Source organism: Lampetra fluviatilis, chromosome 1 (assembly GCF_964198595.1).
Source record: "Lampetra fluviatilis chromosome 1, kcLamFluv1.1, whole genome shotgun sequence".
Taxonomy (NCBI): domain Eukaryota; kingdom Metazoa; phylum Chordata; class Hyperoartia; order Petromyzontiformes; family Petromyzontidae; genus Lampetra; species Lampetra fluviatilis.
This window is the reverse complement of record NC_136275.1, coordinates 8,365,783-8,386,830: the sequence shown is the minus strand read 5'-3', so window position 1 is coordinate 8,386,830 and position 21,048 is coordinate 8,365,783. Positions and strand designations below refer to the sequence as shown.

Below are 21,048 nucleotides of genomic sequence, written 5' to 3'. Positions count from 1 at the left end.
CCAACAGTGGATTGACCATGGCTAACGACGACGACGACGATGATGTAGTGAGTCATGGAACCACCACGCAGGAACAACAGTGAGGTGGGGTGGAGGGCCCCCAGGTGCGCGGATGGGGGGGAGGGGGAAGGGACGATGACGTCACGCCCCGCCCACTTCCACCCCGCGCCTATAAATAGGAGGGAGTCGGGAGTTGGGGGGGGGGGTCGCAGGTGCATTCAGTCGCAGTTGCTCGTGGTGCCATCGCGGTGCCATCGCGGTGCCTCTCTCTGTGTGTGTCCAGCTTCCCCAGCTTCACGCTCTGTCGCCGGGATTAGTGAGAGGCCGGGAACCCAAGAGGGTTGTCGAGACGACCGGTGAGTGAGTGAGAGGGAGCGAGCGATGGCTCTGCGTGGGTCTCCGTCTGCGTGGGTCTCTGTGGGGAGCGGTGGCGCAGTGGTGGGTCGTGCGCTCCGCTACGAACGCGGTGGTCACCGTTCGATTACCGTTCGCGGCTAATAATCGGCGATTATCACAACCAGTTCCGAGCCCTCTCCGAGGTCGACTCGGCCATGAGCAGCACCTGGTGCCATGTTTAAACCAACACTACTGGGGAGACAAAGGCGGCCGTGCGGATTTCTGGCCAAACCACTTTATTGTGAAATTTCGATTTAAAGCTTTCGTGACTGCAGGGATTCATCTTCTTGGTTCTTTCGGTAAAGTCACGTAGAATGGAAATAATAAAATAATAAAAAAAAATTGTCATTTTATTATTTCCATTCTACGTCACTTTATTGTAGTTGCGACGCTCCGGTCCTTGCTAACGCTTCTTCAACCCAGCAGCTTGTGTCAAGTCACAGCGAGGGATGTTGTGTGTGTGTGTGCGATTCCCGGTGGCCGCTAGCGACTGCAGGTGGTGGAGTTTGCCTGCAGTGAACACGAACGCGGTGCCGCTTGGGGGCAGACGAAGGCGGCCAGAGGGGGGGCTTTGATGCGGCCAACAGCGCCCCCCCCCCGTGTTGTGCGTGCGGTCGAGCTGCTGCGGGTGGGGTGGGGGCACTTGGCGGGGGGCAGGAGGAACCCGTGGGGGGTGCAGGTGGTTTTGGTGTGGGGGGGGTATGGGAATGTGTTAGGATGTTGAAACCCGTGGGGGGTGCAGGTGGTTTGGTTGTGGGGGGGGGTATGGGAATGTGTTATCAGGCAGGAGGAACCCGTGGGGGGCTGCAGGTGGTTTGGTGTGGGGGGGGGTATGGGAATGTGTTATGATGTTGAATCCCGGGGGGTGCAGGTGGTTTGGTGGGGGAGGGGTTTATGGTAATGTGTTATCACGCAGGAGGAACCTGTGTGATTGCAGGTGGTTTGGTCTTGGGGGGGGGGTATGGGAATGTGTTCGGCAGGAGGAACCCGGGGGATGCAGGCGGTTTGGTGTGGGTGGGGATATGTGTCAGCATGATGAACTGGGGGGGGCAGGGAAAATAGCGTTATCATGGAAAAATGTGGGTGCTCAAAGTCAGGTAGGGTAGGAGGGGAAAAGGTGTAGCCGGGTAGGAGTTTGAAAGGGGGGGGGGGTGGTGGTGGTGGTATGGCGTTAAGGGGGACCGGGCAGGTGACCCTAACCGGGTTTGCGTGTCAAGGAAGAGGAAACACATTGCAGGTGCTGCGTGTCCAACCACTTTGCGGTGTTCATGAAGAACCCGTCGCGACATTTGCTGACAACTTCCTCCTCCGAAATTACCAGGCGTTTGCGAAATTACATTCTCGCTTATTGAATCGCGTGGAATGATCCTCCTCTCGCAGCCCCCCACGCATGTTTTTATTACATTGTATCCACTGTACGCTATCGACCTCGCGTTGTTAGAATGTATCGAGACGTCGTGTGGAGGAGGCTGTTGCCCTTGGAGCGCGAGAATCGCTCTCTTGTTCCGAGCCTCTACAACGTATTTACATCTCAAAGGTGTTCTCAATGGGACTTCCACCCCCCCCCCCAGCGATTGAGTGGGGAGCGCATTTAATAAATGTGCGAGATGTCTGTGCAATTCGACCTGCTGCACTATATTATTGTTGGTGCATCAGTCGGTCATCTCAGTCGGTCAACCCATGCAAGGGACCTGGGTCTTGTTCCTTCACCTTATGTCAGCTTCTCGTTCGACACTTCACGTGGAGACACCGCCACTGATTGACTAAAGGCGGCTGTTGTTGCTATATTATTAGTAGTAGTATTAATATTGTATTATGACGTTTGCCCAGGAAATCCTTGAGTCTCTACTTTTCACGAAGGGTTTGCCAAGTTATCACAGTTGTGGAGGGAGTGTTGCATATTTATAATCCTAATTCAGTAACGTTTCGTCATTGGGATGTTTGGCCAATACCAATTACTGTTTATATTTTCAAAAGAAATTGTTATGGGAGGAAACTGGAGAACCCAGAACACGCAGAACCAGGGGAGAACACAACTCCTCAAAGGCTGTCCTGGAAATTGAACCTCTGTCTGAGGCACCAGTTCCTACCACACCATGCCAACAACCTGTGTAGAAGCAACTAGCAAAGCAAAATAAGAAAATAATTGTTGAAGGAACTATTCGGGTAGTGTACTCTGTGCAAATGTTTGATCGAAAGTAACACGGTACAACGACTAGAACCCAAACCGTAGTAAAGTTGTAGGTGTTGTGCACCGCTGCAGCAGGGCGTCGTAGTAACATTTCACCTTCGTTTAGACGCACAGCGTCCTTTAACAAAGGTTGAGAGCTCATTGCCATGCCCTCTCAGTTTGGCGGGTGCTACTGGTCATATAAACTATAAAGCACGGTTACATATTCATTTTCAACGCGTTTAAACTGCAATTTCGTTTTTTTTGTAAAACCCAATCCTGTTGTTGGAATTTGGTCGCCTACGAAATTGCATTTTCTGTGAGGTTGTAGAGACACGTGCTTGTTGGGTAGCACATGGCGTGGTGGATGGTGACGGAAAACGAGATGCTTGGTGAATGATTATGATTCCGAGTGAATTAATTAGTGAATCATTTCAGTTTAGATTTTAAGTTTTCGTGACTAATGTTCCATACTCTTTAGTTATTTCGGTAAAGTCACGTAGGTATAAAATAAAATAAAAAAATAATCAAAAATAAATTAAATCACTATCAATTTATTTTTTATACCTACGTGACTTTACCGAAAGAACTAAAGAGTTTGAATCATTTCACGTGAGAATGCCAATGGTAGTTTGAAAACATCAGAGCCGTTTTTACACTTGTGATGTCTCATTACCGCTGTATATTCGTCGTGTTTTGAAGCCTTGTGATAAGTTTTTTTGCGTAACGCCGCCTTTCACGGGTTTAATAACCTTCGCGTCCTCTGACGATCCCGCCAGTGTGAAAGCTGCTGCTCTGTCTGCCAAGTTTGTGTGTTTCTGACGTAACATTTCTGTTTAGGGAAACTTCCAAACACCTAAAATCAAAACCGTGACTTAATCTTGGCGCACGAGGTTAATGCTCACGGCAGTGCCCACGCAACATGTTTTTTTATGTAGCTGTGAATAACTTAGGTGAAAGCATCTCGTTTTCAGACTCTCATCTATAATGTAGATTGGGTTACTCAATGCAATCTCCAGGAGTGATGGCTTGGACATGCCTTCAGCCAACCGTGGATAGATCATGGCCGATGACGGCGAATCATGGAGCCAATGTGTGTGTGTAGCATTTGACCTTATGCATCTCTTAACGTCTGTCTGCCCATGTGTTTAATACATAGGCTGGGTTTGTAGCTTGTTAGGCGTTCCCTATGAGTATAAAATACTCTACTGTATGTGTAATATACCTTGTGTATTATATAGCATATGAACAAACTTTTCATCAGTTTAACACACGTAGGCTTTCGCGACCAATATCATTCATAATACAGGTGTTTTGGGTTAGATCGCGTAAATATATAAATGTGTCGTTAAACCCACCACCAACCCGGCTTGCATAATGCGCATGCATACGTTGATTACCATTTAAATAACCCAACCGGCAATGTATACCCATTGTCTTGTATATGCATTCATGAATCTCCCCCCCCCCCCACTTCGCTCAAGAAGGACTCACAAATAATGCCATCACATCTACCCCTCTATTTAAGGAACAAAACAGGAGGAATTCTCCACAAATCTAGCTGTCGCCTGTTGAAGCTAGTTGTAATTACTGGCGAAACGTCATCATAATGTAAATGTTGTGGCTTTGCTTTCCAACACAACTGTGTGCTGTACTCGTGACGAATTGCCATGTTATGTTTAAGTGACAAACCTTACTAATTGGCTGTCGGGTAGTGGTGGGTTTAAGGACATATATTTACGCGATCTAACCAAAAAAAAACTGTATTATAAACTACTCATCCTTGGGGGTATCACAGTATTTCCATTTTAGCTATATCTTCCACAATCGAGTGTAGTTTTTTGTAAATTTACAATTTTATGGAACGTTTTCAGCCAATAGTCCGTTGAGATAACAATTGTGAGTTGCCCGGGCCCTCATTCTGAAGGAGTCCAGTGCAGGGCAGTGGATAGGTCAGTTTGTGCCCTTTGTGGCATTGAACACTCGGACCCTGGAAAGAAGGCTCGTAAGATGTCCACCAACGGCTCCGCCCATGTGCCCCATGCCTTTGTCTCCAAATTCTTGACCAACCGGTTCTGATTCTATCCGCCTCTCGGTCAGGGCACTTAATTCTCTTCCTTGGCTTTCATTTTATCGCATTGTTCCTTTCTAAAGTAATGTAATTACAGTACACCCTCGTTTTGTCTCGCTAAACGTAACCTTTGCTCAAATTACCATATCCCAGCCCGCCTGGTCGCCTGGGCTGGCCACTGCCCTTGAATAGATTAGCGCCTTCCCTGGGTCTTTGGTGTTTGTAAAATGGGATGGCGATTTGCGTCCAGTATGACGGGGAGACGCGTTGTCCCCTGAGTGGTACAGTGATGGCCACACGGCACGTGTTGGTGCTCTACGTGGGTGTCGTGTTTCTAGTGACATGCAACGTTAATGGCCTCACACGAGCTGCTACCCTAATATGATTATGAATGCTTGCCGTTTTACTGTGAAGTATCTCATGCTGTGCATATACATGTTCAATGAGTGCAATGCACCATTACCAGACTAGTTCCAGTTGTAGGACGTGCTAAAGAAGTACAGTGGCATTTCTATGATCTGTTAATCTCCTCCATCTTGCGAATGAAATTTGATTGGGTTCTCATCCTATTTACTGACTGTTCATCCTCTTAGCTCTGATGTGCTGTGTGTTTCTGGTTTTCACTTTCTTTATTGGCAAATCGGACGAGTAGTACATTTATTTAATATTGAAATGCTGACTCGGGTTGATTTGGGATATTTTTCCTGCTGATTGTAGAGCACTTGTTTGGCTGACGTATCCTTGGAAATACACAGGGACTGCAAAAGGAAAATTTCGTTATGAAGTCAGAAGTCAACTGTTAAGAAAAACAAGTGGTACATTGGGCAGGACAAGGGATGATAGCCAGTAATCAAGACTAATGACAGCCACCTAAGGTGGGTGAGATTACATCTTATCAGGCGATTGAGTGAAAGTCGGGAGTGATTGATTGTTAGATCACACGACTGTCAGATGTCGATGGACTGTGGGAGGCCTTTATCTAGCAGTGACTAAACGTTGATGATCTTACTTCAATTATTACCTACAGTATAAGTATTAGCTCCGGAATCCCTTAATTTATACGAGGCTCCCCTTACAACACTGGCCTGCCAACGTGTTATGAGCCTTAGGACAGATGGTAAAGGCTTGACCCATGGCATGCTCGTGTCAAGTAGGGCCATTTGTAGATAACTAAATTCTGCTTATAGATCAATGAATTGCATAACAGATTAAACTATCTTTGCATCGATAATTAATTGTATGTTACTGTCTATTGATTTTATCTCTCTTAAACCCTGATGGGGTGAAATTTGCTTCCTTATTGTCTGCTTATAAGGAGCCCTCTGGGTTTTATCCACAAGCTGATAATTTGTTGTTGTTGCTGGCAGATCTCAACCAACATTTTGGCCTCCTCGAGCGCTTGTTACATAGCAGAAATTAAGAACTGTGTTTTTTGAATTCTAAATACAGCTAGTGTTTTTTTTTATTGCTGGACAAGAACACATTCTAAGATGAGGCAGGTTGAAGATGAAATAATACATATTTTGTACCGTGACATGGGAAGTCTTAGATTCAAGAGTCCCGGCGTGTTAGGACTGCCAGCTGGCACAGTTATTGTTGTGTGGCGATGTATATTGGATAATTTCCATGCCTGGGTTTTTCTTCCTATTATTTGGTATAGAATTTCATTTAGTTTATTCGTCATTGTTTCATTATTATTAGCTTTGACCATAATATTTGAGAGGTCAAATCCCACTCAGGATTCAAAACACTCATTATGTTGTGAACAGTCAATGCTCCAGAGACTGGCCCTGCCATAAGATTATGGAACCTCTACAGTGAACTTAGTTCAGTCTCTTGTAGAATAATATAGTGATGCAATCCAAGATTATGGTATATTACTAAGAATTGGTAGAAATGTTCTCTGCAGACATCTCCCTTTGTCACGTTGTGGTCTGCAAGGCCTTGGGACGTGGCCCACAGAACTATTACAGATGCTGTGATTTATTTAGCTAAACCCCACGATTTTTTCTGCCCATTGCATGACTAGTTGTGTCAACCATCTTAATGAAAGTCCATAAAATGCACGTTAATAGTTTGTTCAATTGTTATTAATATATTACAGCGCTTTCTGAATACAGTAGTTTTAATCTTTAAAAAACATGCTATTTGTGCATGGTCTGAAAAAAAATGTTGAGGGGTTGACCGTTGTGCCTGGGTCAATGTTGGGAACCACAGGCCAAGAGTGAGCGTGTTGGTTCAACATGGGTGCTGCAGAAACATAGGCGGCTTACACATGCTATTGGCCATAATGGGTGTGATAACCTTGGTTGCTGGAAGTGTTTTGAAGGTTGGTTGAAAGATATTTGGCTCTGTGGCTGAAGCAGGAAATGTAAGGTGGATTTTTTCATTTGACTTTGCATTTGGTTCCAGGCGCAATACTGGCTTCGTGTCAGTCCTGCTTGATTGCATTGTAAATTCCTAAATGTTGATGTGTGTGATTTAAATACAGTAGAACAGAGCTATTGGTAATCAATGATTGCTATCCCCAATGCCAGGATATCGATTATTTTTTAGCGTGATGATGATGTGCTGATTTGGAGCTAATTCCGGATTGCACAGATGAAAATAAGTGTCACTCAACCACAGGAGACAACATTGTCCTTCCACTGCATCTTACCATGCTGTGACTTTATCCGTGTGCTATTCAAAAATGCCTTCTCAGCATTTGTTGGCTTAATTATTAGTTAAAAAAAAATTTAAATTGATTATTTTTCAATGGAAAATACCAACCAAGGGTTTTCAGGAAATTGTCCTCTTTAATACAACTTTTGACCAGATCACCTTGGTGAGGATCTTCTGATATACCTTCAATCTACATATAATGCAAATCCAAAATTATAAACATGTTAGATTCCTAAGCAAGAGGTAGAATTGATGTATTCGACCATTGGCTTTCAATCCAACAAAGGTTGCTTCTTTTTTTCTCTATATTAAAGTTCACTAAAATGTACCGTTACATCTTGGAACATACATCGAGTTGAAGGTTAAGTAGTGTCCATAGTTTTTGAGCATGTTTGGAATGTCATAGAAATAACTGACTGCTTAAGTTTTTTTCCTGTGATCTGGGTAACTTAAAGCTATAATTCTTTCAGTTGTACATAATAGCTAGCATTGTCTTAATATGTGCACACAAGGCCGGAAATCATTTAGCTTTACAATTTGCCATCATTGGTAAAGTGAAACGTCGGCAAGCAGACAGGACCATTTGTAAACGTGTAAATGTGTTTGTTTCTCAATCCACGTGTCCTGGTGATGGTCACTTGAATGTGACCATCTGTTTCCCACGCTGCGGTTGTACGAAATCAAAACTGTTCCCTCCCGAGGTTGTTAACCCCAAGAGATTGAGCAACTTTGCACCTACATTTATTCCTGTTCTTATTCTCCAGGAAAATGTGGGGTTTTGTGCTCTCCATATGCATCCCATTTCATGTCCCCCTCAAATTTTTGTCAGCATATTTTCTTTACTTCCAATGTTCACTGCAATACCCAACGGTTTGCAATTGCCCCCCTTGTTATAGTCAAACCAGTTACAACCAGTCTGGATGTTTCCCATTCCACAACCACATTTTTCATGTTTACTCATCGACGGCTATCTGTCTGTGCACGAACTCGTAATCTCCTTGTACGATACTTAAAAGCACATGGGTACATTATAGTCGCAGGTTTTGTGGAATGCATCTAATGTAGGTGAAACAAGATGCACAAATAATGAACCTAAGGCATTGCTACATACATTCTGCTCGCACACGGGTGTCATTGGCACTTGCAAATTGTATGTACATGGGTTCAATTCTAGCTCTTTTTTTTTCAAAATGTAAATGTATCTTCGTATCAGACTTATGGCACAATAAAAGTGTTTACCCCTGTAGATCCTCACCCTATCCATGCTCACGAGAAGTGTGTGCATTGTGCTTGAACTTGTTTTTCTATTGGCTGTGTCCATCGGTCACTAGTTGATGTGTTTTTTGTTGTATTAGCAACGGAGCAATTGAACAAAGGTTCCCTGCAATGTGCACATTTGTTGGGTATGACTAGGATATTGTGCAACTTTGATGAACATTTTGCACAAAACTATATATTTTCTGTGGTGAAATGTTAAGCACCACGACATGATTTGCTTGGTGTTTGTGCAGTGGGTTTACAAACTTATCCAACTGGACCTTTCAAGTGAAGGGACTAGTATTGACTTAAAATGTTAAGGTTTCAAGAATACTGCCCTGATGAACCTTGAACTGATCATCCTTGAGATGCTCAACTTCACTTCTTTCATACACTTAAAAATTACACCAACCCATAATTATTGACATTTTCTTTCCACAGACATTCTTGAAGACAAAGAATAACTGCTGAAATAAAAAAGCGACCAAATCGGCAGTGGGAGTTTGAATCTCTCAAGGAGAGTTCTTGTTGAGTGACCGCTGTGAAGAGACAAGCGAGGATGGCCAACTCTGGGCTGCAGATGCTGGGCTACGCGCTGGGGATGTGCGGATGGATCGCCATCATCGCCGCCACGGCACTACCGCAGTGGAAGACAAGTGCCTACGCCGGCGAGGTCATCATCACGGCCGTGAGCATCTACGAGGGGCTCTTCATGAGCTGCGCCTCGCAGAGCACGGGCCAGATCCAGTGCAAGGTGTTCGACTCTCTCCTCGCGCTGCCCAGTGAGTGCTCACACACGCGGACGCCCTTTGTAGGGAGCGCAACACTTCGTCGTGGTGATTGTTGCATCACTGTCTCTACCAAGGGGTTGTCATTCGTAAGGTGTTGTCACTCGTTGCTCAATGTGGATTTGACAGGTTTATAACAAAATGTGTCAATCACAAGACCAACTTGCAAGGTGTGGTGTCGTGATTCAAAATCAGTGCTGACTTTTAGGTGTGGCATTGTGCTTTAAAGTAATTATGGATTTTTCCCTATTTAAAAAAAAATTCCTGAGTGAAATAGGGAGTGAAGTAGGTTTTGCCACATTGAGGGGGCGCTTTCTTTACCAAACCATCCCATGTACTAACGAGTTAAATACACGATCTGTCTATCTGAAGGTGGCACGAGGACGATTATCCAAACTGTGTGCCGCCTGTGCCCCCAAATGATCCACCACCACGAGGCCTGTGGAAATTCACCTGCTTTATGACTCGATAATTTGTCACGATTTTTGGTGCCGATTCAGGGAATCAGTTTTTTTTCCTGCCATCCTAGGGGAAAGCAGGGTTTGTGCAAAACCCTGCCGCACAATCGCGTAGTACACAAGTTGAACACTTGAATGCATGTGTCGTGAGCGCAGTGATTTTAATGCATTGTTTTCTTACTGATGCCACATCTAAGTCACTGGATTACAGCTGTGTGCCACCACACGCCAAATGTATTAAGAAACCCAAAAACACTACAAGAATATTCTGAGACTCATTTTGTTATTTTGTGGATCCTGCCATAACAAGTTTCCCATGGTTTAGAATGCCACATTTTGCTGGGAATTGGTTGAAGTCTATGCTTGGCTAGAGGCATTCTTGATTAAAACCCATGCTACGGGTAAACTGTAAACTGGAATGCCAATAAGCTGATGGATTAAATGTTACTTCATGAAAGCATATTAGCAAAGCCCCCTTGCCTACTTATTTATTACTGTTGCAATGATTTGCAGAATTACAACTTTTTTTTTCTAAGTTTGACCCTAAAAGCTTGCAACTTTATCATTACATGCTGCAACATCTTTGTGTTTGCAGAATGGCTTGAATTGCAGATAAGTACTTATTCTCTGCGATTTTTACGTGCATATCTTATATCATTGCTGTCTGTGTGAAAATTATCAGGTGTCAATGCTAAGCCTCCAATATACGAAGTTTCAGTTTATTTGCTTAACTAAGTGTGATCTCAAGAGACCAGAATGGTCTCATTTACAAGGGTGACATGGGAAGCATGCGATGCGACTAATGGCACGTACGCATGTAGCAGTCAACCTCTTGATAATACTAAGTCCAATACAACAGACGTCTTGTTTTTGGTGTCTTGTTGATTCGTCCAATTAGGATTGAGCTCTGGAATGTCCACCCCCGCTGCTTAGGGATGACGCCCCCCCCTGGCCCTGTCCTTGGGTTTGACTCTAGCTCTCGTATTCAAGGCATGAGAGCGCATGCAAGAGGTGCTTGTTGGCGCGTCCTTGAGTGATATCTAAGAAAAAAACACGTCAATGCAAAAAAATTACCTGCAGATTACACAGCAACATTGCCCCCTACTCCAGAAACGTTGCTGTGAAAAAAATAGCCTTGAGACGTGTAATGCTTTGGATCAGCAAGTGTAATAATACTATTGCTGGGGTCGTTCATGTGTCTTAAAATGCATCTGCATACTCGTAAAGTCACGTAGGTATAAAATAAAATAAATCACGACGTTTCAGGCGCAACACAAGCGTCCGTCATCAGGTGGGAAAGCATGGTCTGCTGCTGAGGCAGACTGTTTTAAAAGGTTTGAAATGGGTGTAGCCCAAGGGTCATAAAGAAGTGGCCGGGGCTAGTGATGTTAATATGAGAAATGAGCATGTAACTATAAGATAGGAGGAGAGTGGCCTCCTGGACGAGGGCACGGAAGTGGCTATGTTACTGTGAGAGATTAGCATGTTAATGTGAAATCGAAGAGTAGTGCAATCCAAAGGCATGAGTGCAACCCAACGGGTGCAATCCAAAGGGCATGTGAGTATGAGAGTGCATCTGCATGTTTAAACAAGCATCGGGGGCTGTGCTTCCCTCGCTCAGTGGTGCTGTTGTTCACAATGGAAGTTACACGTTTCATTGTCAGGTGTGTCATTCTTTCTACAAGATGACCAATGTTGACTCAAAAAATGGTATTCATTTTAACAACCTCAGTGATTATTAGCTTGGTGATCCCTTACTGGAATTTTAACTCTCAACTCTCTGATTTAGAAGGCAAGTGCCCTACCAACGAGTCACTTGATCAGGAAACATTCTCACTAATCCGAGAAGACATCAAGTTCAAGTTAATTTATTAGGTATAGCCCTGTGAGCCATTCGGCTCTTGAATCGGGTGCAACTGAAACAAAAAAAAACTAAAACATGAACAAAAAAACATCTTAAAGTGAATATGTGACTAAGTGCAAACAGAAAATCCAAGAAAAGACAGCAAAATATTGCAGAAAAAACACCGTACACCAACGCTGTGTGCAAAAATCCCAGTGGGATACAAGTCAAACAACCAACAACAACCACAAGACAACTTAGATTAAGGCCATCAGTCTAACTCTGTACTACAACAAACAAACATAGCCAAACCAATACACTTTTCGAAATCACCAAAATAAAGCCATGACATGTTGCGCAGATGCATCCTTGAGCACCTAATGTTTTAAGTGTGCAGTTGCAAACCCTGATTTTATGAACACAAGTTAATACAATTCATGTATGTGTAGAGGAGTATTGCAAGTAACAAATGAGGGGGCGGGCAGAGGGAGGTGCGAGCGGGTTGCCAATCAAGAATGACGTAACGTCACGGGTTACTTAAGGTGCTTTGGAGAGCACCTTCGGGGGAACATGGGTGGAGCCGAGCTGGGGGGGAGGAGCTGCCCAAAGGGTTCTTAAGGGGGGCCGTGACAGAGGTGGGGGTGTCGTGGGGAACCTGGGTAAGGATCAGCTGGGAGAGGGTCTCTCCCCCTCGGAGCGGTGTTGGCTGAACCCCCGTTCCGCGTGGACGAGTGAGAGCCCATAGGGTAGCCGTGTGTGGGACCCAAATAGTATTCGGTGTAAAGGACCGTGAGAGAGTGCACCTAAATTGGTGTGAGCGTAGGATGCCGAGTGTAGCAGTGTTTTAATAAACGGCAACAGCCCTTATAGAATTCCTCATCTCCGCTTAGTTCTACTGCGCTACATGTGCATACAAGTTTATTTGTATTGTTGCGCTGAGTTGATAAGTTTTATTTTTATGATTGAAGAAATTAAGGTTTTCATATTAAAGTGTATCCATGATATGAGAAGTGGCATTGGTCATACAGTATTGTATACAAGATGCTAAAGGTTTTCATTGCGTGCAGTTTTGTCTTCAAATATTACATCATGTACTGTTAAACATTATTGCTTTGCGTTACATTTTATGGTGTCCCATGTTGCAACGGTTGTGCCATGACACTTCGCTGTTCCATCCAATCCTAACACATTTTAAACCACATACAGGGCAGGGTATACGCAGCCAACCAACTCCGTGACATCCCTTCCTTCATATAGATGTTCCAGTCCACTTCCAGTCCACTATTAGCAGAAAATAAATACAAATTACAACCTACTTCATATATTTATTGCAAATCTCTTCTGTACTTGTGTTATTCATTCATATATAGAGATGAAGATCAAGACTGTTTTAATTTCTATTGACCCTTTTTGCCACTTGTAGAACTGCTTAATCCGAGCTTTTAATGCTTCGGCATTCAAGACTCCATCATGATTGTACCGTTTGCCTTTTTTGGTGGTTTTTGCTCCAACACCGTTGAGCCAAAGCCATTAAAAAGGCTGTCCCCCTGGTGCAGGCCAGTAAGTTTCAAGGACTGTGCATACAATTACCAAAGCATATTTGTTTACAATTTCTACCACAAGTATGTGTGGTCAATGTAGACTTGATGCCTTGTAATAGGTGTGTATTTTGTCTTTGAACATCTTTTAATGCCTGTTTATGCCACGGTTTTCATTATTAAACCGGTACACTTTGCCACTACGAAGCCAGCTCCTGCAATGTCTTTGCTTTTCACAGTCCAATCAAACACGGGACCAAGGCATTACCATTCTCATGTCGCAAAAATTGGTTTTGAGATGTGTTGCCCATTGTGACCCTTAATGCGACCGTTGTTTCCAGTTACAGCCCAAGATTAATTGTCCCAGCCTTATTACCAAGTGAAATGATGCCCGCATGCATTATACCTGCATGCTAGTGTTGTTCGCATGCATTAAGTTAAAAGTGCAGACATTTGTTGACGTTTGTACATTGACGTGTTTTAAAAATACAAATGTGGAGGCAACTAATGCAAGGAACCGATAAACAATAATACTTTTGCGTTCAATGAATTTGCTGGAAATGTTATGACTGAGCTGCTTTCCATGTTGCTACAATGGTGTAATAATTATGGTCAATTGGCTTGTTTCATTGTTTTGTAGGATTATTCATAATAATCAAAAAAGGAAATCTTCCATTGTATAATTGTAAGGTTTGTGATAATGTGCTTAAATTAGAGCTGATAATTGGCTAGGATTAAGTTTTGGTTAAAACCATTTTAATCCAAATGTGGTTAAGGGGGTGTGAGCTTGCACTCTAACATCCTTGTAAAGATGAGACGGGTGAGTGCTACGGGGAAATGCGATTGCTAAAGACAAGTGTGTGTGTGTGTCTGCACGTGCGCAGCGAGGGTGCAGATAGCCCGTGCGCTGATGATCTGCTCCATCGTGGTGGGTCTTTTTGCGCTGGGAGTAAGTGCCGTCGGCATGAAGTGCACTCGCATGGGAGCGGACAACAAAGTCCGCAAGAACCGCATCGCCATCATCGGCGGAGTGGTGTTCCTCGTTGCCGGTGCGTGTGTACATGGTGGTGTTTGGTTAGTTTGCATCCTGTTTGGAAATGCGTGGCTGTTTTGTCGAGGGATTCTTTCTTTTCTTGGGTGTGTGAATCCACGATTTGGCATCTGACACTAACTTTAGGTGGAATGACCGTGACTTGCTAATGTAATCTATTGTACGGTTTATTGCTCCCATAGAACGGCATTTCCACAATCGAGTCCATGTATATTGCTTGTTTGTGCCCTGCCCGTAACGAACACGTATACAGTGAAACCTGGACATTGTTTTTGGTATTCTCTCGCTTCATACAATCCATTTCGAAACAATGACCAATGCTTCTAGCACAAAATATGCTCCTAACATTTTCCTTAATATATAATTTGAAAATAGTTCCTCCCCATAAACTTTGCTGCAATGGCTTCCTAGGGTAAAAAAAAATATCCCATCGCTAATTCCATGCCTGAACTTCTTTCGCACCGTACATAGCCAACTGTGCTAATCAGAGGTGCGGGGGAAGGAGGATCCTGCATGCACAAAACTATTTCATGACCTCCGTAGCACCCTCCATCAAAGCCTTTGTCAATGTTTCCATTTCCTCTGGCATTGTTATCCAGCCCCCCAAGACTCCTGCCATCACTTCCACCCAAAAAAACACCTCATTGCATCCCAACAACTCCATAAACTGCCATTCAATCTCCAGCCTCTGTTTTGTTGGGTCCTAGAAAGATGGTATATTTTCAAATACTTTTTCCCTCCATTCTTTATGACCCAGCCCAATCTTATTTTCACTAAAGCCATTCTACAGATACTGCCATCCTACGTGTGGTCAATGACCTCCCGACTTCAGACTCTATTTCTCTTTCGTTGTGCTCCTCGGCACAACCACTGTCAACACCATTTGACCCCTCTACCCTCTAGGGCTGTCTTCAATCTCTTGTAGGCATTTCTGGCAAACTCCTCTCCTGCTCCACTTCTTATTTCTCAAAATGTTCCTACGTACTCTTTGTTTTTTTCGGTAAAGTCACGTAGGTAAAAAATGTAATTAAATGTGACACTTAAGCGGTTGTGATTTCGCTATGTTGTCCCCACCTGAAGAAGGACGCTTGTGTTGCGCCCGAAACGTCGTGATCAAATTTAGTTGTTTATTTTTTTATTTTTTGCCTACGTGACTTTACCGAAAAAAACCAAATAGTTTGAATCCTTGCAGTCACGAAAGCTTCAAATCTAGAATGTTCCTACGTGTCCATTTCAGGGTTTTATACATTTCAAAAACCCATGTTGTGGTATTCAACCCTCAAGCTTTCCTCTGCTGAATGTTCCACCTCCCCCCACTTGGCAAAAATATTGTCCAGCTTCAATAACTCTTTGCTAATGAAAGGCAGTTCTTATGTTCACACTCAACTTCACTGTCCACTCATTTTGATCCATTTTCATCTTGGATTTTTTTCCAGTTAAACGTTCCTAAAATTGAGATCAAAGTTCAAGCGTTTTAAAACTCAGAGCAGTGGTTCTTAACTTTGACTGCAGCCTTGCACCCCTTGGGTTCCCAATTGTAAAAAAATATAATGTTAATAAATACAAAGGTTTTGAAACAAAGTAGTTGTACTTACGTGCCCGTGCTTAATTTGTCTTTTGATTTACCTTCTAAAACATCGGGCATGCCTCGCTCCCCCAGAAAGGGCATATCACACCCCCACGGGGTGAATGCACCCCAGGTTAAGAACCACTGTCTTAGAGCCATCATCAATCTTAAGTTCCTCCTTGCCTCCCACAGCTCTCAACTCTGCAGGACCTCTTATCTCAATCTGTTTAGCATATCCCATAGCCATGACTTTATCTCCAAATCCACTGGCACTTATGTATTTCTTCATCACACACCTCAACTCTCACCTTTTTGGCAGTGACATGGTCTAGCGGGAGTGTTGAAGATTCTGATGGCATTTGCAAGACTTAGGTCATTGTCTGCATCATGGTTAAATTCTGCCAAATTTGAAACCATTCATGCATATTACTCATTTGGGATTACACACAGCAACATTGCCCTCTGCTGTAAAACACTGCAGACTCTTAGGAAAAAGACGTACGTGGTAGCCTTGCATCATAGCTTGAGTCCCCTGCCTGTGTGAGACACTGAGCCCAGCAGACAGAGCCTGTGCCACCGCTGGATCTGACCCCTACTGAACTCCAGCCCTGTTAAGCCGAAGCGTGGGGCGATGCTCCTTCTGTCTCCACTGGCATCCCTGAGCCCTCTTGCCATAACTTCCACCTCCCTGTAATCGCTCAATTATAGCTAATTTAAACATGCCAATGGCATCTAATCGATGTTGAACTTTGTCTCTTTCAGCCAAAGTTAATTATATGTGCTGCACAGCATAAACAGTCAATCTAGCACGGGCGCAGTGAATTCAAGTGGTTCAAGTTGCGGAGTACATTTAGCCAATCATCCTCTTAGGGGTTAAAATAAGTGGTACTTTGTAGGAACACAACCGAGGACTAAAGAATACACAATACCGTGGCCATTAGGAGGAAAGCGGTAACATTTCAAACATTAAATATCTAAATGATTGTACTTGTGCTACTGTACTGCTCTTAAACTGAACCGAGGCGTGTGAGTGAGCCGTGTTTCTGTTTGCGTGTTTGCTTAGTGAGTGACTCATCCTCCCTACTTGCATGGGTTTTTCCCTCCCTAATCTCATGCGTTGTGCCCCACTTGTGCCTGTGCATGAGTTAGGGTGCTGCTGAGCTTCATGAGCTTTGTCTATTGAGAAACGTCGGCCTGTTGTATTGAACTGTATAATATGTCGACAGGTGCTAACCTCAACATGAAGCTTTGACTCTTGTAAACATTGTTTTTTAGGAGTTGCGCTAATACCGCCAGTGTCACTTTAAATACGGCCCAGTGCTGTCTTATCAACTTCCTATAACAATGACGCAATTTTTCAGTTTATATTTTTAAACCCACCACAATTCTAGGTGGACATTCATTTACGTGGTATGATAACAGCACATTAGAAACCAAGGTGGCTGGGCATGGAGCTGGTCAAACTACTCTGGCCTGTGCCTAGGCAGCCTTATACATACACTTGCTAACCAGACTTGGCCAAATCGTGTTTAAGGTTAAATGTGGGGCTTTTTGTCGTATGTGCGCGTCGTGTTTTAGGGCTACTGTGTCTGACTGCCACGTCCTATTACGCTGCGGACATTGCCCGGGAGTTCTACAGCCCCAACACGCCTGTCCAGGCCAGGTGAGAGCCGGTTTTCACGTGCACGAGACAGCCACCTGCTGGGCAATAAGGTTACAAAAGTTCAGCGGCTAAACCAGGGCCTTTCTGCGATGGGTTGCCACCTTTTTGATTATTTTCGATTTGGTATTTCATGTTGCATATATACAATTCGAATGCATTGAAACTTACTTTGTAAATTCCACGTCTCTTTTTCACAACCTACAAACTGAAATGTAGGCTGAAATTAGGCATTGTCAGCAGTGGTGTGAATGGGTGGTGTTTACTGGTTGGTGTGGGGTATATTATTTGTGTGCTTTGGTTTTCTTAAATTGTTGCTTTTTGTGGTATTGTGTGATTTGTAGAGTATGGAGTAGGGTTTCTCGAATGTGTCTTGTAATGATGCAAAAGTCAGCAAGGCCAGGATGATTTTAAGATATTAACATTTTTATTCTCTCGTTATTAGTGGTATTTGACTCATTCTATTACAATACTGTTTTACGTTATTTCAATTAACTGGCTGTATAGTAATGTAGATCGTATATGTTTTCAAAATATAACTTTTTATTTCAATTATATTTATACTGCTAGCACTGAATCTTGACAACTTATTGAATAATCGCAAGTACTCTTGAACATTAGATTTTAAAAGCAGCACTTTTTTGGAATGATTTCTAGTAAACCAACTGGGTGGATCACTGGCAGTGTGCCTGCCTCAAAATCACCAAGGTTGAGTTTGCATCCTGGTTGCTGGCAGATTGGCCCATCTCTACAAAATGAGTACCAATTGGGAGGGGCGTCGTTAGCTTTCCTCCAGGATTGCCTTCGGAGATCAGCTCCCACCCCACAGTTCTTTTGATTGTGGAGTACAATTTTGACGTTTGACCTCATTTGCACGTTCCCAGTTCACTAGATGTGTACATCATTGTTTTAATGTGGGAGCTGTATGAATCCAAATTGTATTGGCAGCTCTTACTCTGGTCTAAAATAGATTTTAGCCAAAGTTGTAATGCTAATGTTTTGCACGAGGTGAAGCAAGCCCCTCTTGCCTGTGTCAAAATCTCATAGTATCGCTTGCAAATTCTTAGTAATGGTCATTCGAGGTACCACAATTTGTAATCAGTTAGGATACTAGCTGCACCCTTTTTTAATCCTGTGTCATCTGTAACCCTGTAATGGGAAGCCATGTTGTAAGTTTAAGGTTTTACAACTGTTTTTGTGTTTAGTGTCTTTCCCTCGGACCTCCAATTTGCACGGTTAGCTAGGTACAGTGCGAAAGAAGTGACTACATACAGGGCTGCCTATATAGTCCTTTGACAAGCGTGATTTCTTGTTGCAGGTATGAGTTTGGGCAGGCTCTCTTTGTGGGCTGGGCCGGCGCTTGCCTCGTGCTCATGGGCGGCGCCTTCCTGTGCTGCTCCTGCAACTCCAAGTCGTCGGGGAAGACGTCACGGCCGCGCGGCCCCCCGCGGCGCGGGCCCCCCAGTTCTACGGGCTCTGCCCAGAAGGAGTATGTGTGACGGGTGAAGTGTAGCAGACCGAACCAGCTGCTCGAGTGTTCGTTTTTTTATTTTGTAAAGTTCTTGTGTTTTTGAAGGAGTGTTTTGTTGAACCTTAATATGCGAATATTAAAAGATTTTTTTAAATTGCTATGTTGAGAACATCCCTGCGTTGTAGATTGAGTGTTTGGCACGACTATTTTGTGGTTGTTAACAAATCGTACATCAAAATTTTATGAAATTGGTTGAAAGTGCAGTATGTTAAATACAACTTGTGGACTAATGTATTTTTTTTTATCATAAATTTGCTCGTGCATCTATGGCTTGATGATTTGTATGAAGTGGTTGTAAATACTTGTTCTGGCAGGTGTGCGTGCTTTGATGTGGCCCCATGCACAGTGCCTTTCTGCATGTAATGTCGAGTGTAAAATCCACCAAAAAAACGTTACTAAATGTTTTTTTTAAAGATGTATTTAAACACTTTTAGCATATGTATCCAATGAATAGTGATGTATGAAGGGGTTGTTTGTGGTTGTGTATCGTTATAATATTGCAGTTCACTATTCCGAGCATAAACATCCGAGTCGTGTGGCAACTTCACAATGACCTTTTTATAAGACCACATACTTCAATGAATAAAGTTTACTTGTGTGCCGAACCTGAAGGTTTCCCCAACATGGCTTCTGGTCCTGCATACTTAGCCAAGCAAAGTGCACACTTTCATTCATGCCACCATTTCTTACAGAATTATCACCTCTTGAACTTTAACCCTTCATTTGTGCTAGTCTTGGCTTTACGATTTGGTTAAATCAAAACTAAATGGCCATACATTTTGTGCTGTGTGACATGCTTACACTTAAATTGACAAGGATTTAATTATGTATTTTAAATTTTCATAGTTTTTTACTTAAGTATTTTTTATCGGTGTTTGATTGGAAGAGCCTTGTTAGGCTACACAGGTGTTTTGCACTGTGCAAAGCAATACCTGCAACCATTTAAAGTAGCATACTATTCGGGGTTGTCTTAATTGCATTATGGGGTATAGGTGATGAATTGTATTACTTTTGCATATTTTGTTGATCTGTTGGGTAATAAAGTTGCACAAACAAAAAAACTGTGCGTATTTTATTTACCTGTTTTTTGCTTTTCCATACGTGTCTATTAATGAGTAGAATAACCCAACTGTAAAATGAGTCCTCTATTTTGTCATGGAAAATGTTTAAATTGAAAATTCTTAACATTCTAAATTATTGACAGACTTTATTTGACTTAAAATTACCAAAAGCTGGCCTGGTGGTTGATCAGAGCACAAAACTGGCACTGCTGAGATTTTGGGTTAGAATCCAGGCAATTTCCTGTGAATAACCCAGGTTGTCAAGTGAATGTAATACGTTGATGGTCTTGGCAATACATTAAAATACATTTTATTTGATTGTGAAAAATGTAGCAAAGTTCAACCTCTGAAAACAACAAAATATTGTATTTATTATGCGATGGAATTTCTTTTTTGGAGGGGTCTTGGGAATTTCCTGCTCCCTTGTGTGTATATGACATTACTTGAAGGGAATTTTAGAAGCACACAGTGCTGTCCAGGTCCTTTATGAATAATTATTCGTCTCATGACACGATAGCAAATGGGGGTGCAGGACGGGGGAGGTAATTCATAATTCGGAAACTTGGAACAATGTGGGGGAAATGGATACCCGCATGTTTAAGATATCGACACAAGCCCTGGTCCACCACCGTGGAGTCCTGTGCCCCAGTGTGGAGTGCGAGCTCTCTCACAAACCTTGTTGATAACGAAATTGACACCGCACTTTATCTTGGGCGGCACCCTGAAGTCTTCTTTCACTCCTTGGCTTCCTGTGCTGGCGAGCATCACCTCGGCCAACATTCAATGCAATTGAAGGTGATGGAAAACGTAGCTTTGCCGCTCCAATATCTAAGAGAATCCCCGTGTCATTGAAATTCGGGATATCTTTATGGACACCCATCTACTGCCTCTGGATTGGTTGTAAAAACCTAACATTGAATTATAAATATACTGTATTTAAAAACTTTATTTTCCTTCCTGCCGTAGGACATACTATCCAATTGCATTCTTATG

The 21,048-nt window shown here is 43.1% G+C and overlaps 1 protein-coding gene across 1 annotated transcript; it reads left to right on the top strand.

Moving 5' to 3' along the window:
* Positions 1-202: 202 nt before the first annotated feature.
* On the top strand, positions 203-20,048 carry LOC144931471 (claudin-19-like). Its single transcript, XM_078855317.1, has 5 exons — positions 203-356; positions 9,000-9,340; positions 14,070-14,234; positions 17,382-17,466; positions 18,782-20,048. Exons 2-5 carry the CDS (start codon positions 9,118-9,120, stop codon positions 18,960-18,962), a joined length of 654 nt encoding a protein of 217 aa, XP_078711443.1. The 5' UTR covers positions 203-356; positions 9,000-9,117; the 3' UTR covers positions 18,963-20,048.
* Positions 20,049-21,048: the final 1,000 nt, after the last annotated feature.

Coding starts and splice junctions, on each gene's coding strand:
- LOC144931471 (XM_078855317.1), top strand. CDS start 9,118: ATGGCCAACTCTGGGCTGCAGATGCTGGGCTACGCGCTGGGGATGTGC. Junction 14,235..17,381: donor AGTGGTGTTCCTCGTTGCCG/GTGCGTGTGTAC, acceptor GTCGTGTTTTAG/GGCTACTGTGTCTGACTGCC. Junction 17,467..18,781: donor AACACGCCTGTCCAGGCCAG/GTGAGAGCCGGT, acceptor TTCTTGTTGCAG/GTATGAGTTTGGGCAGGCTC.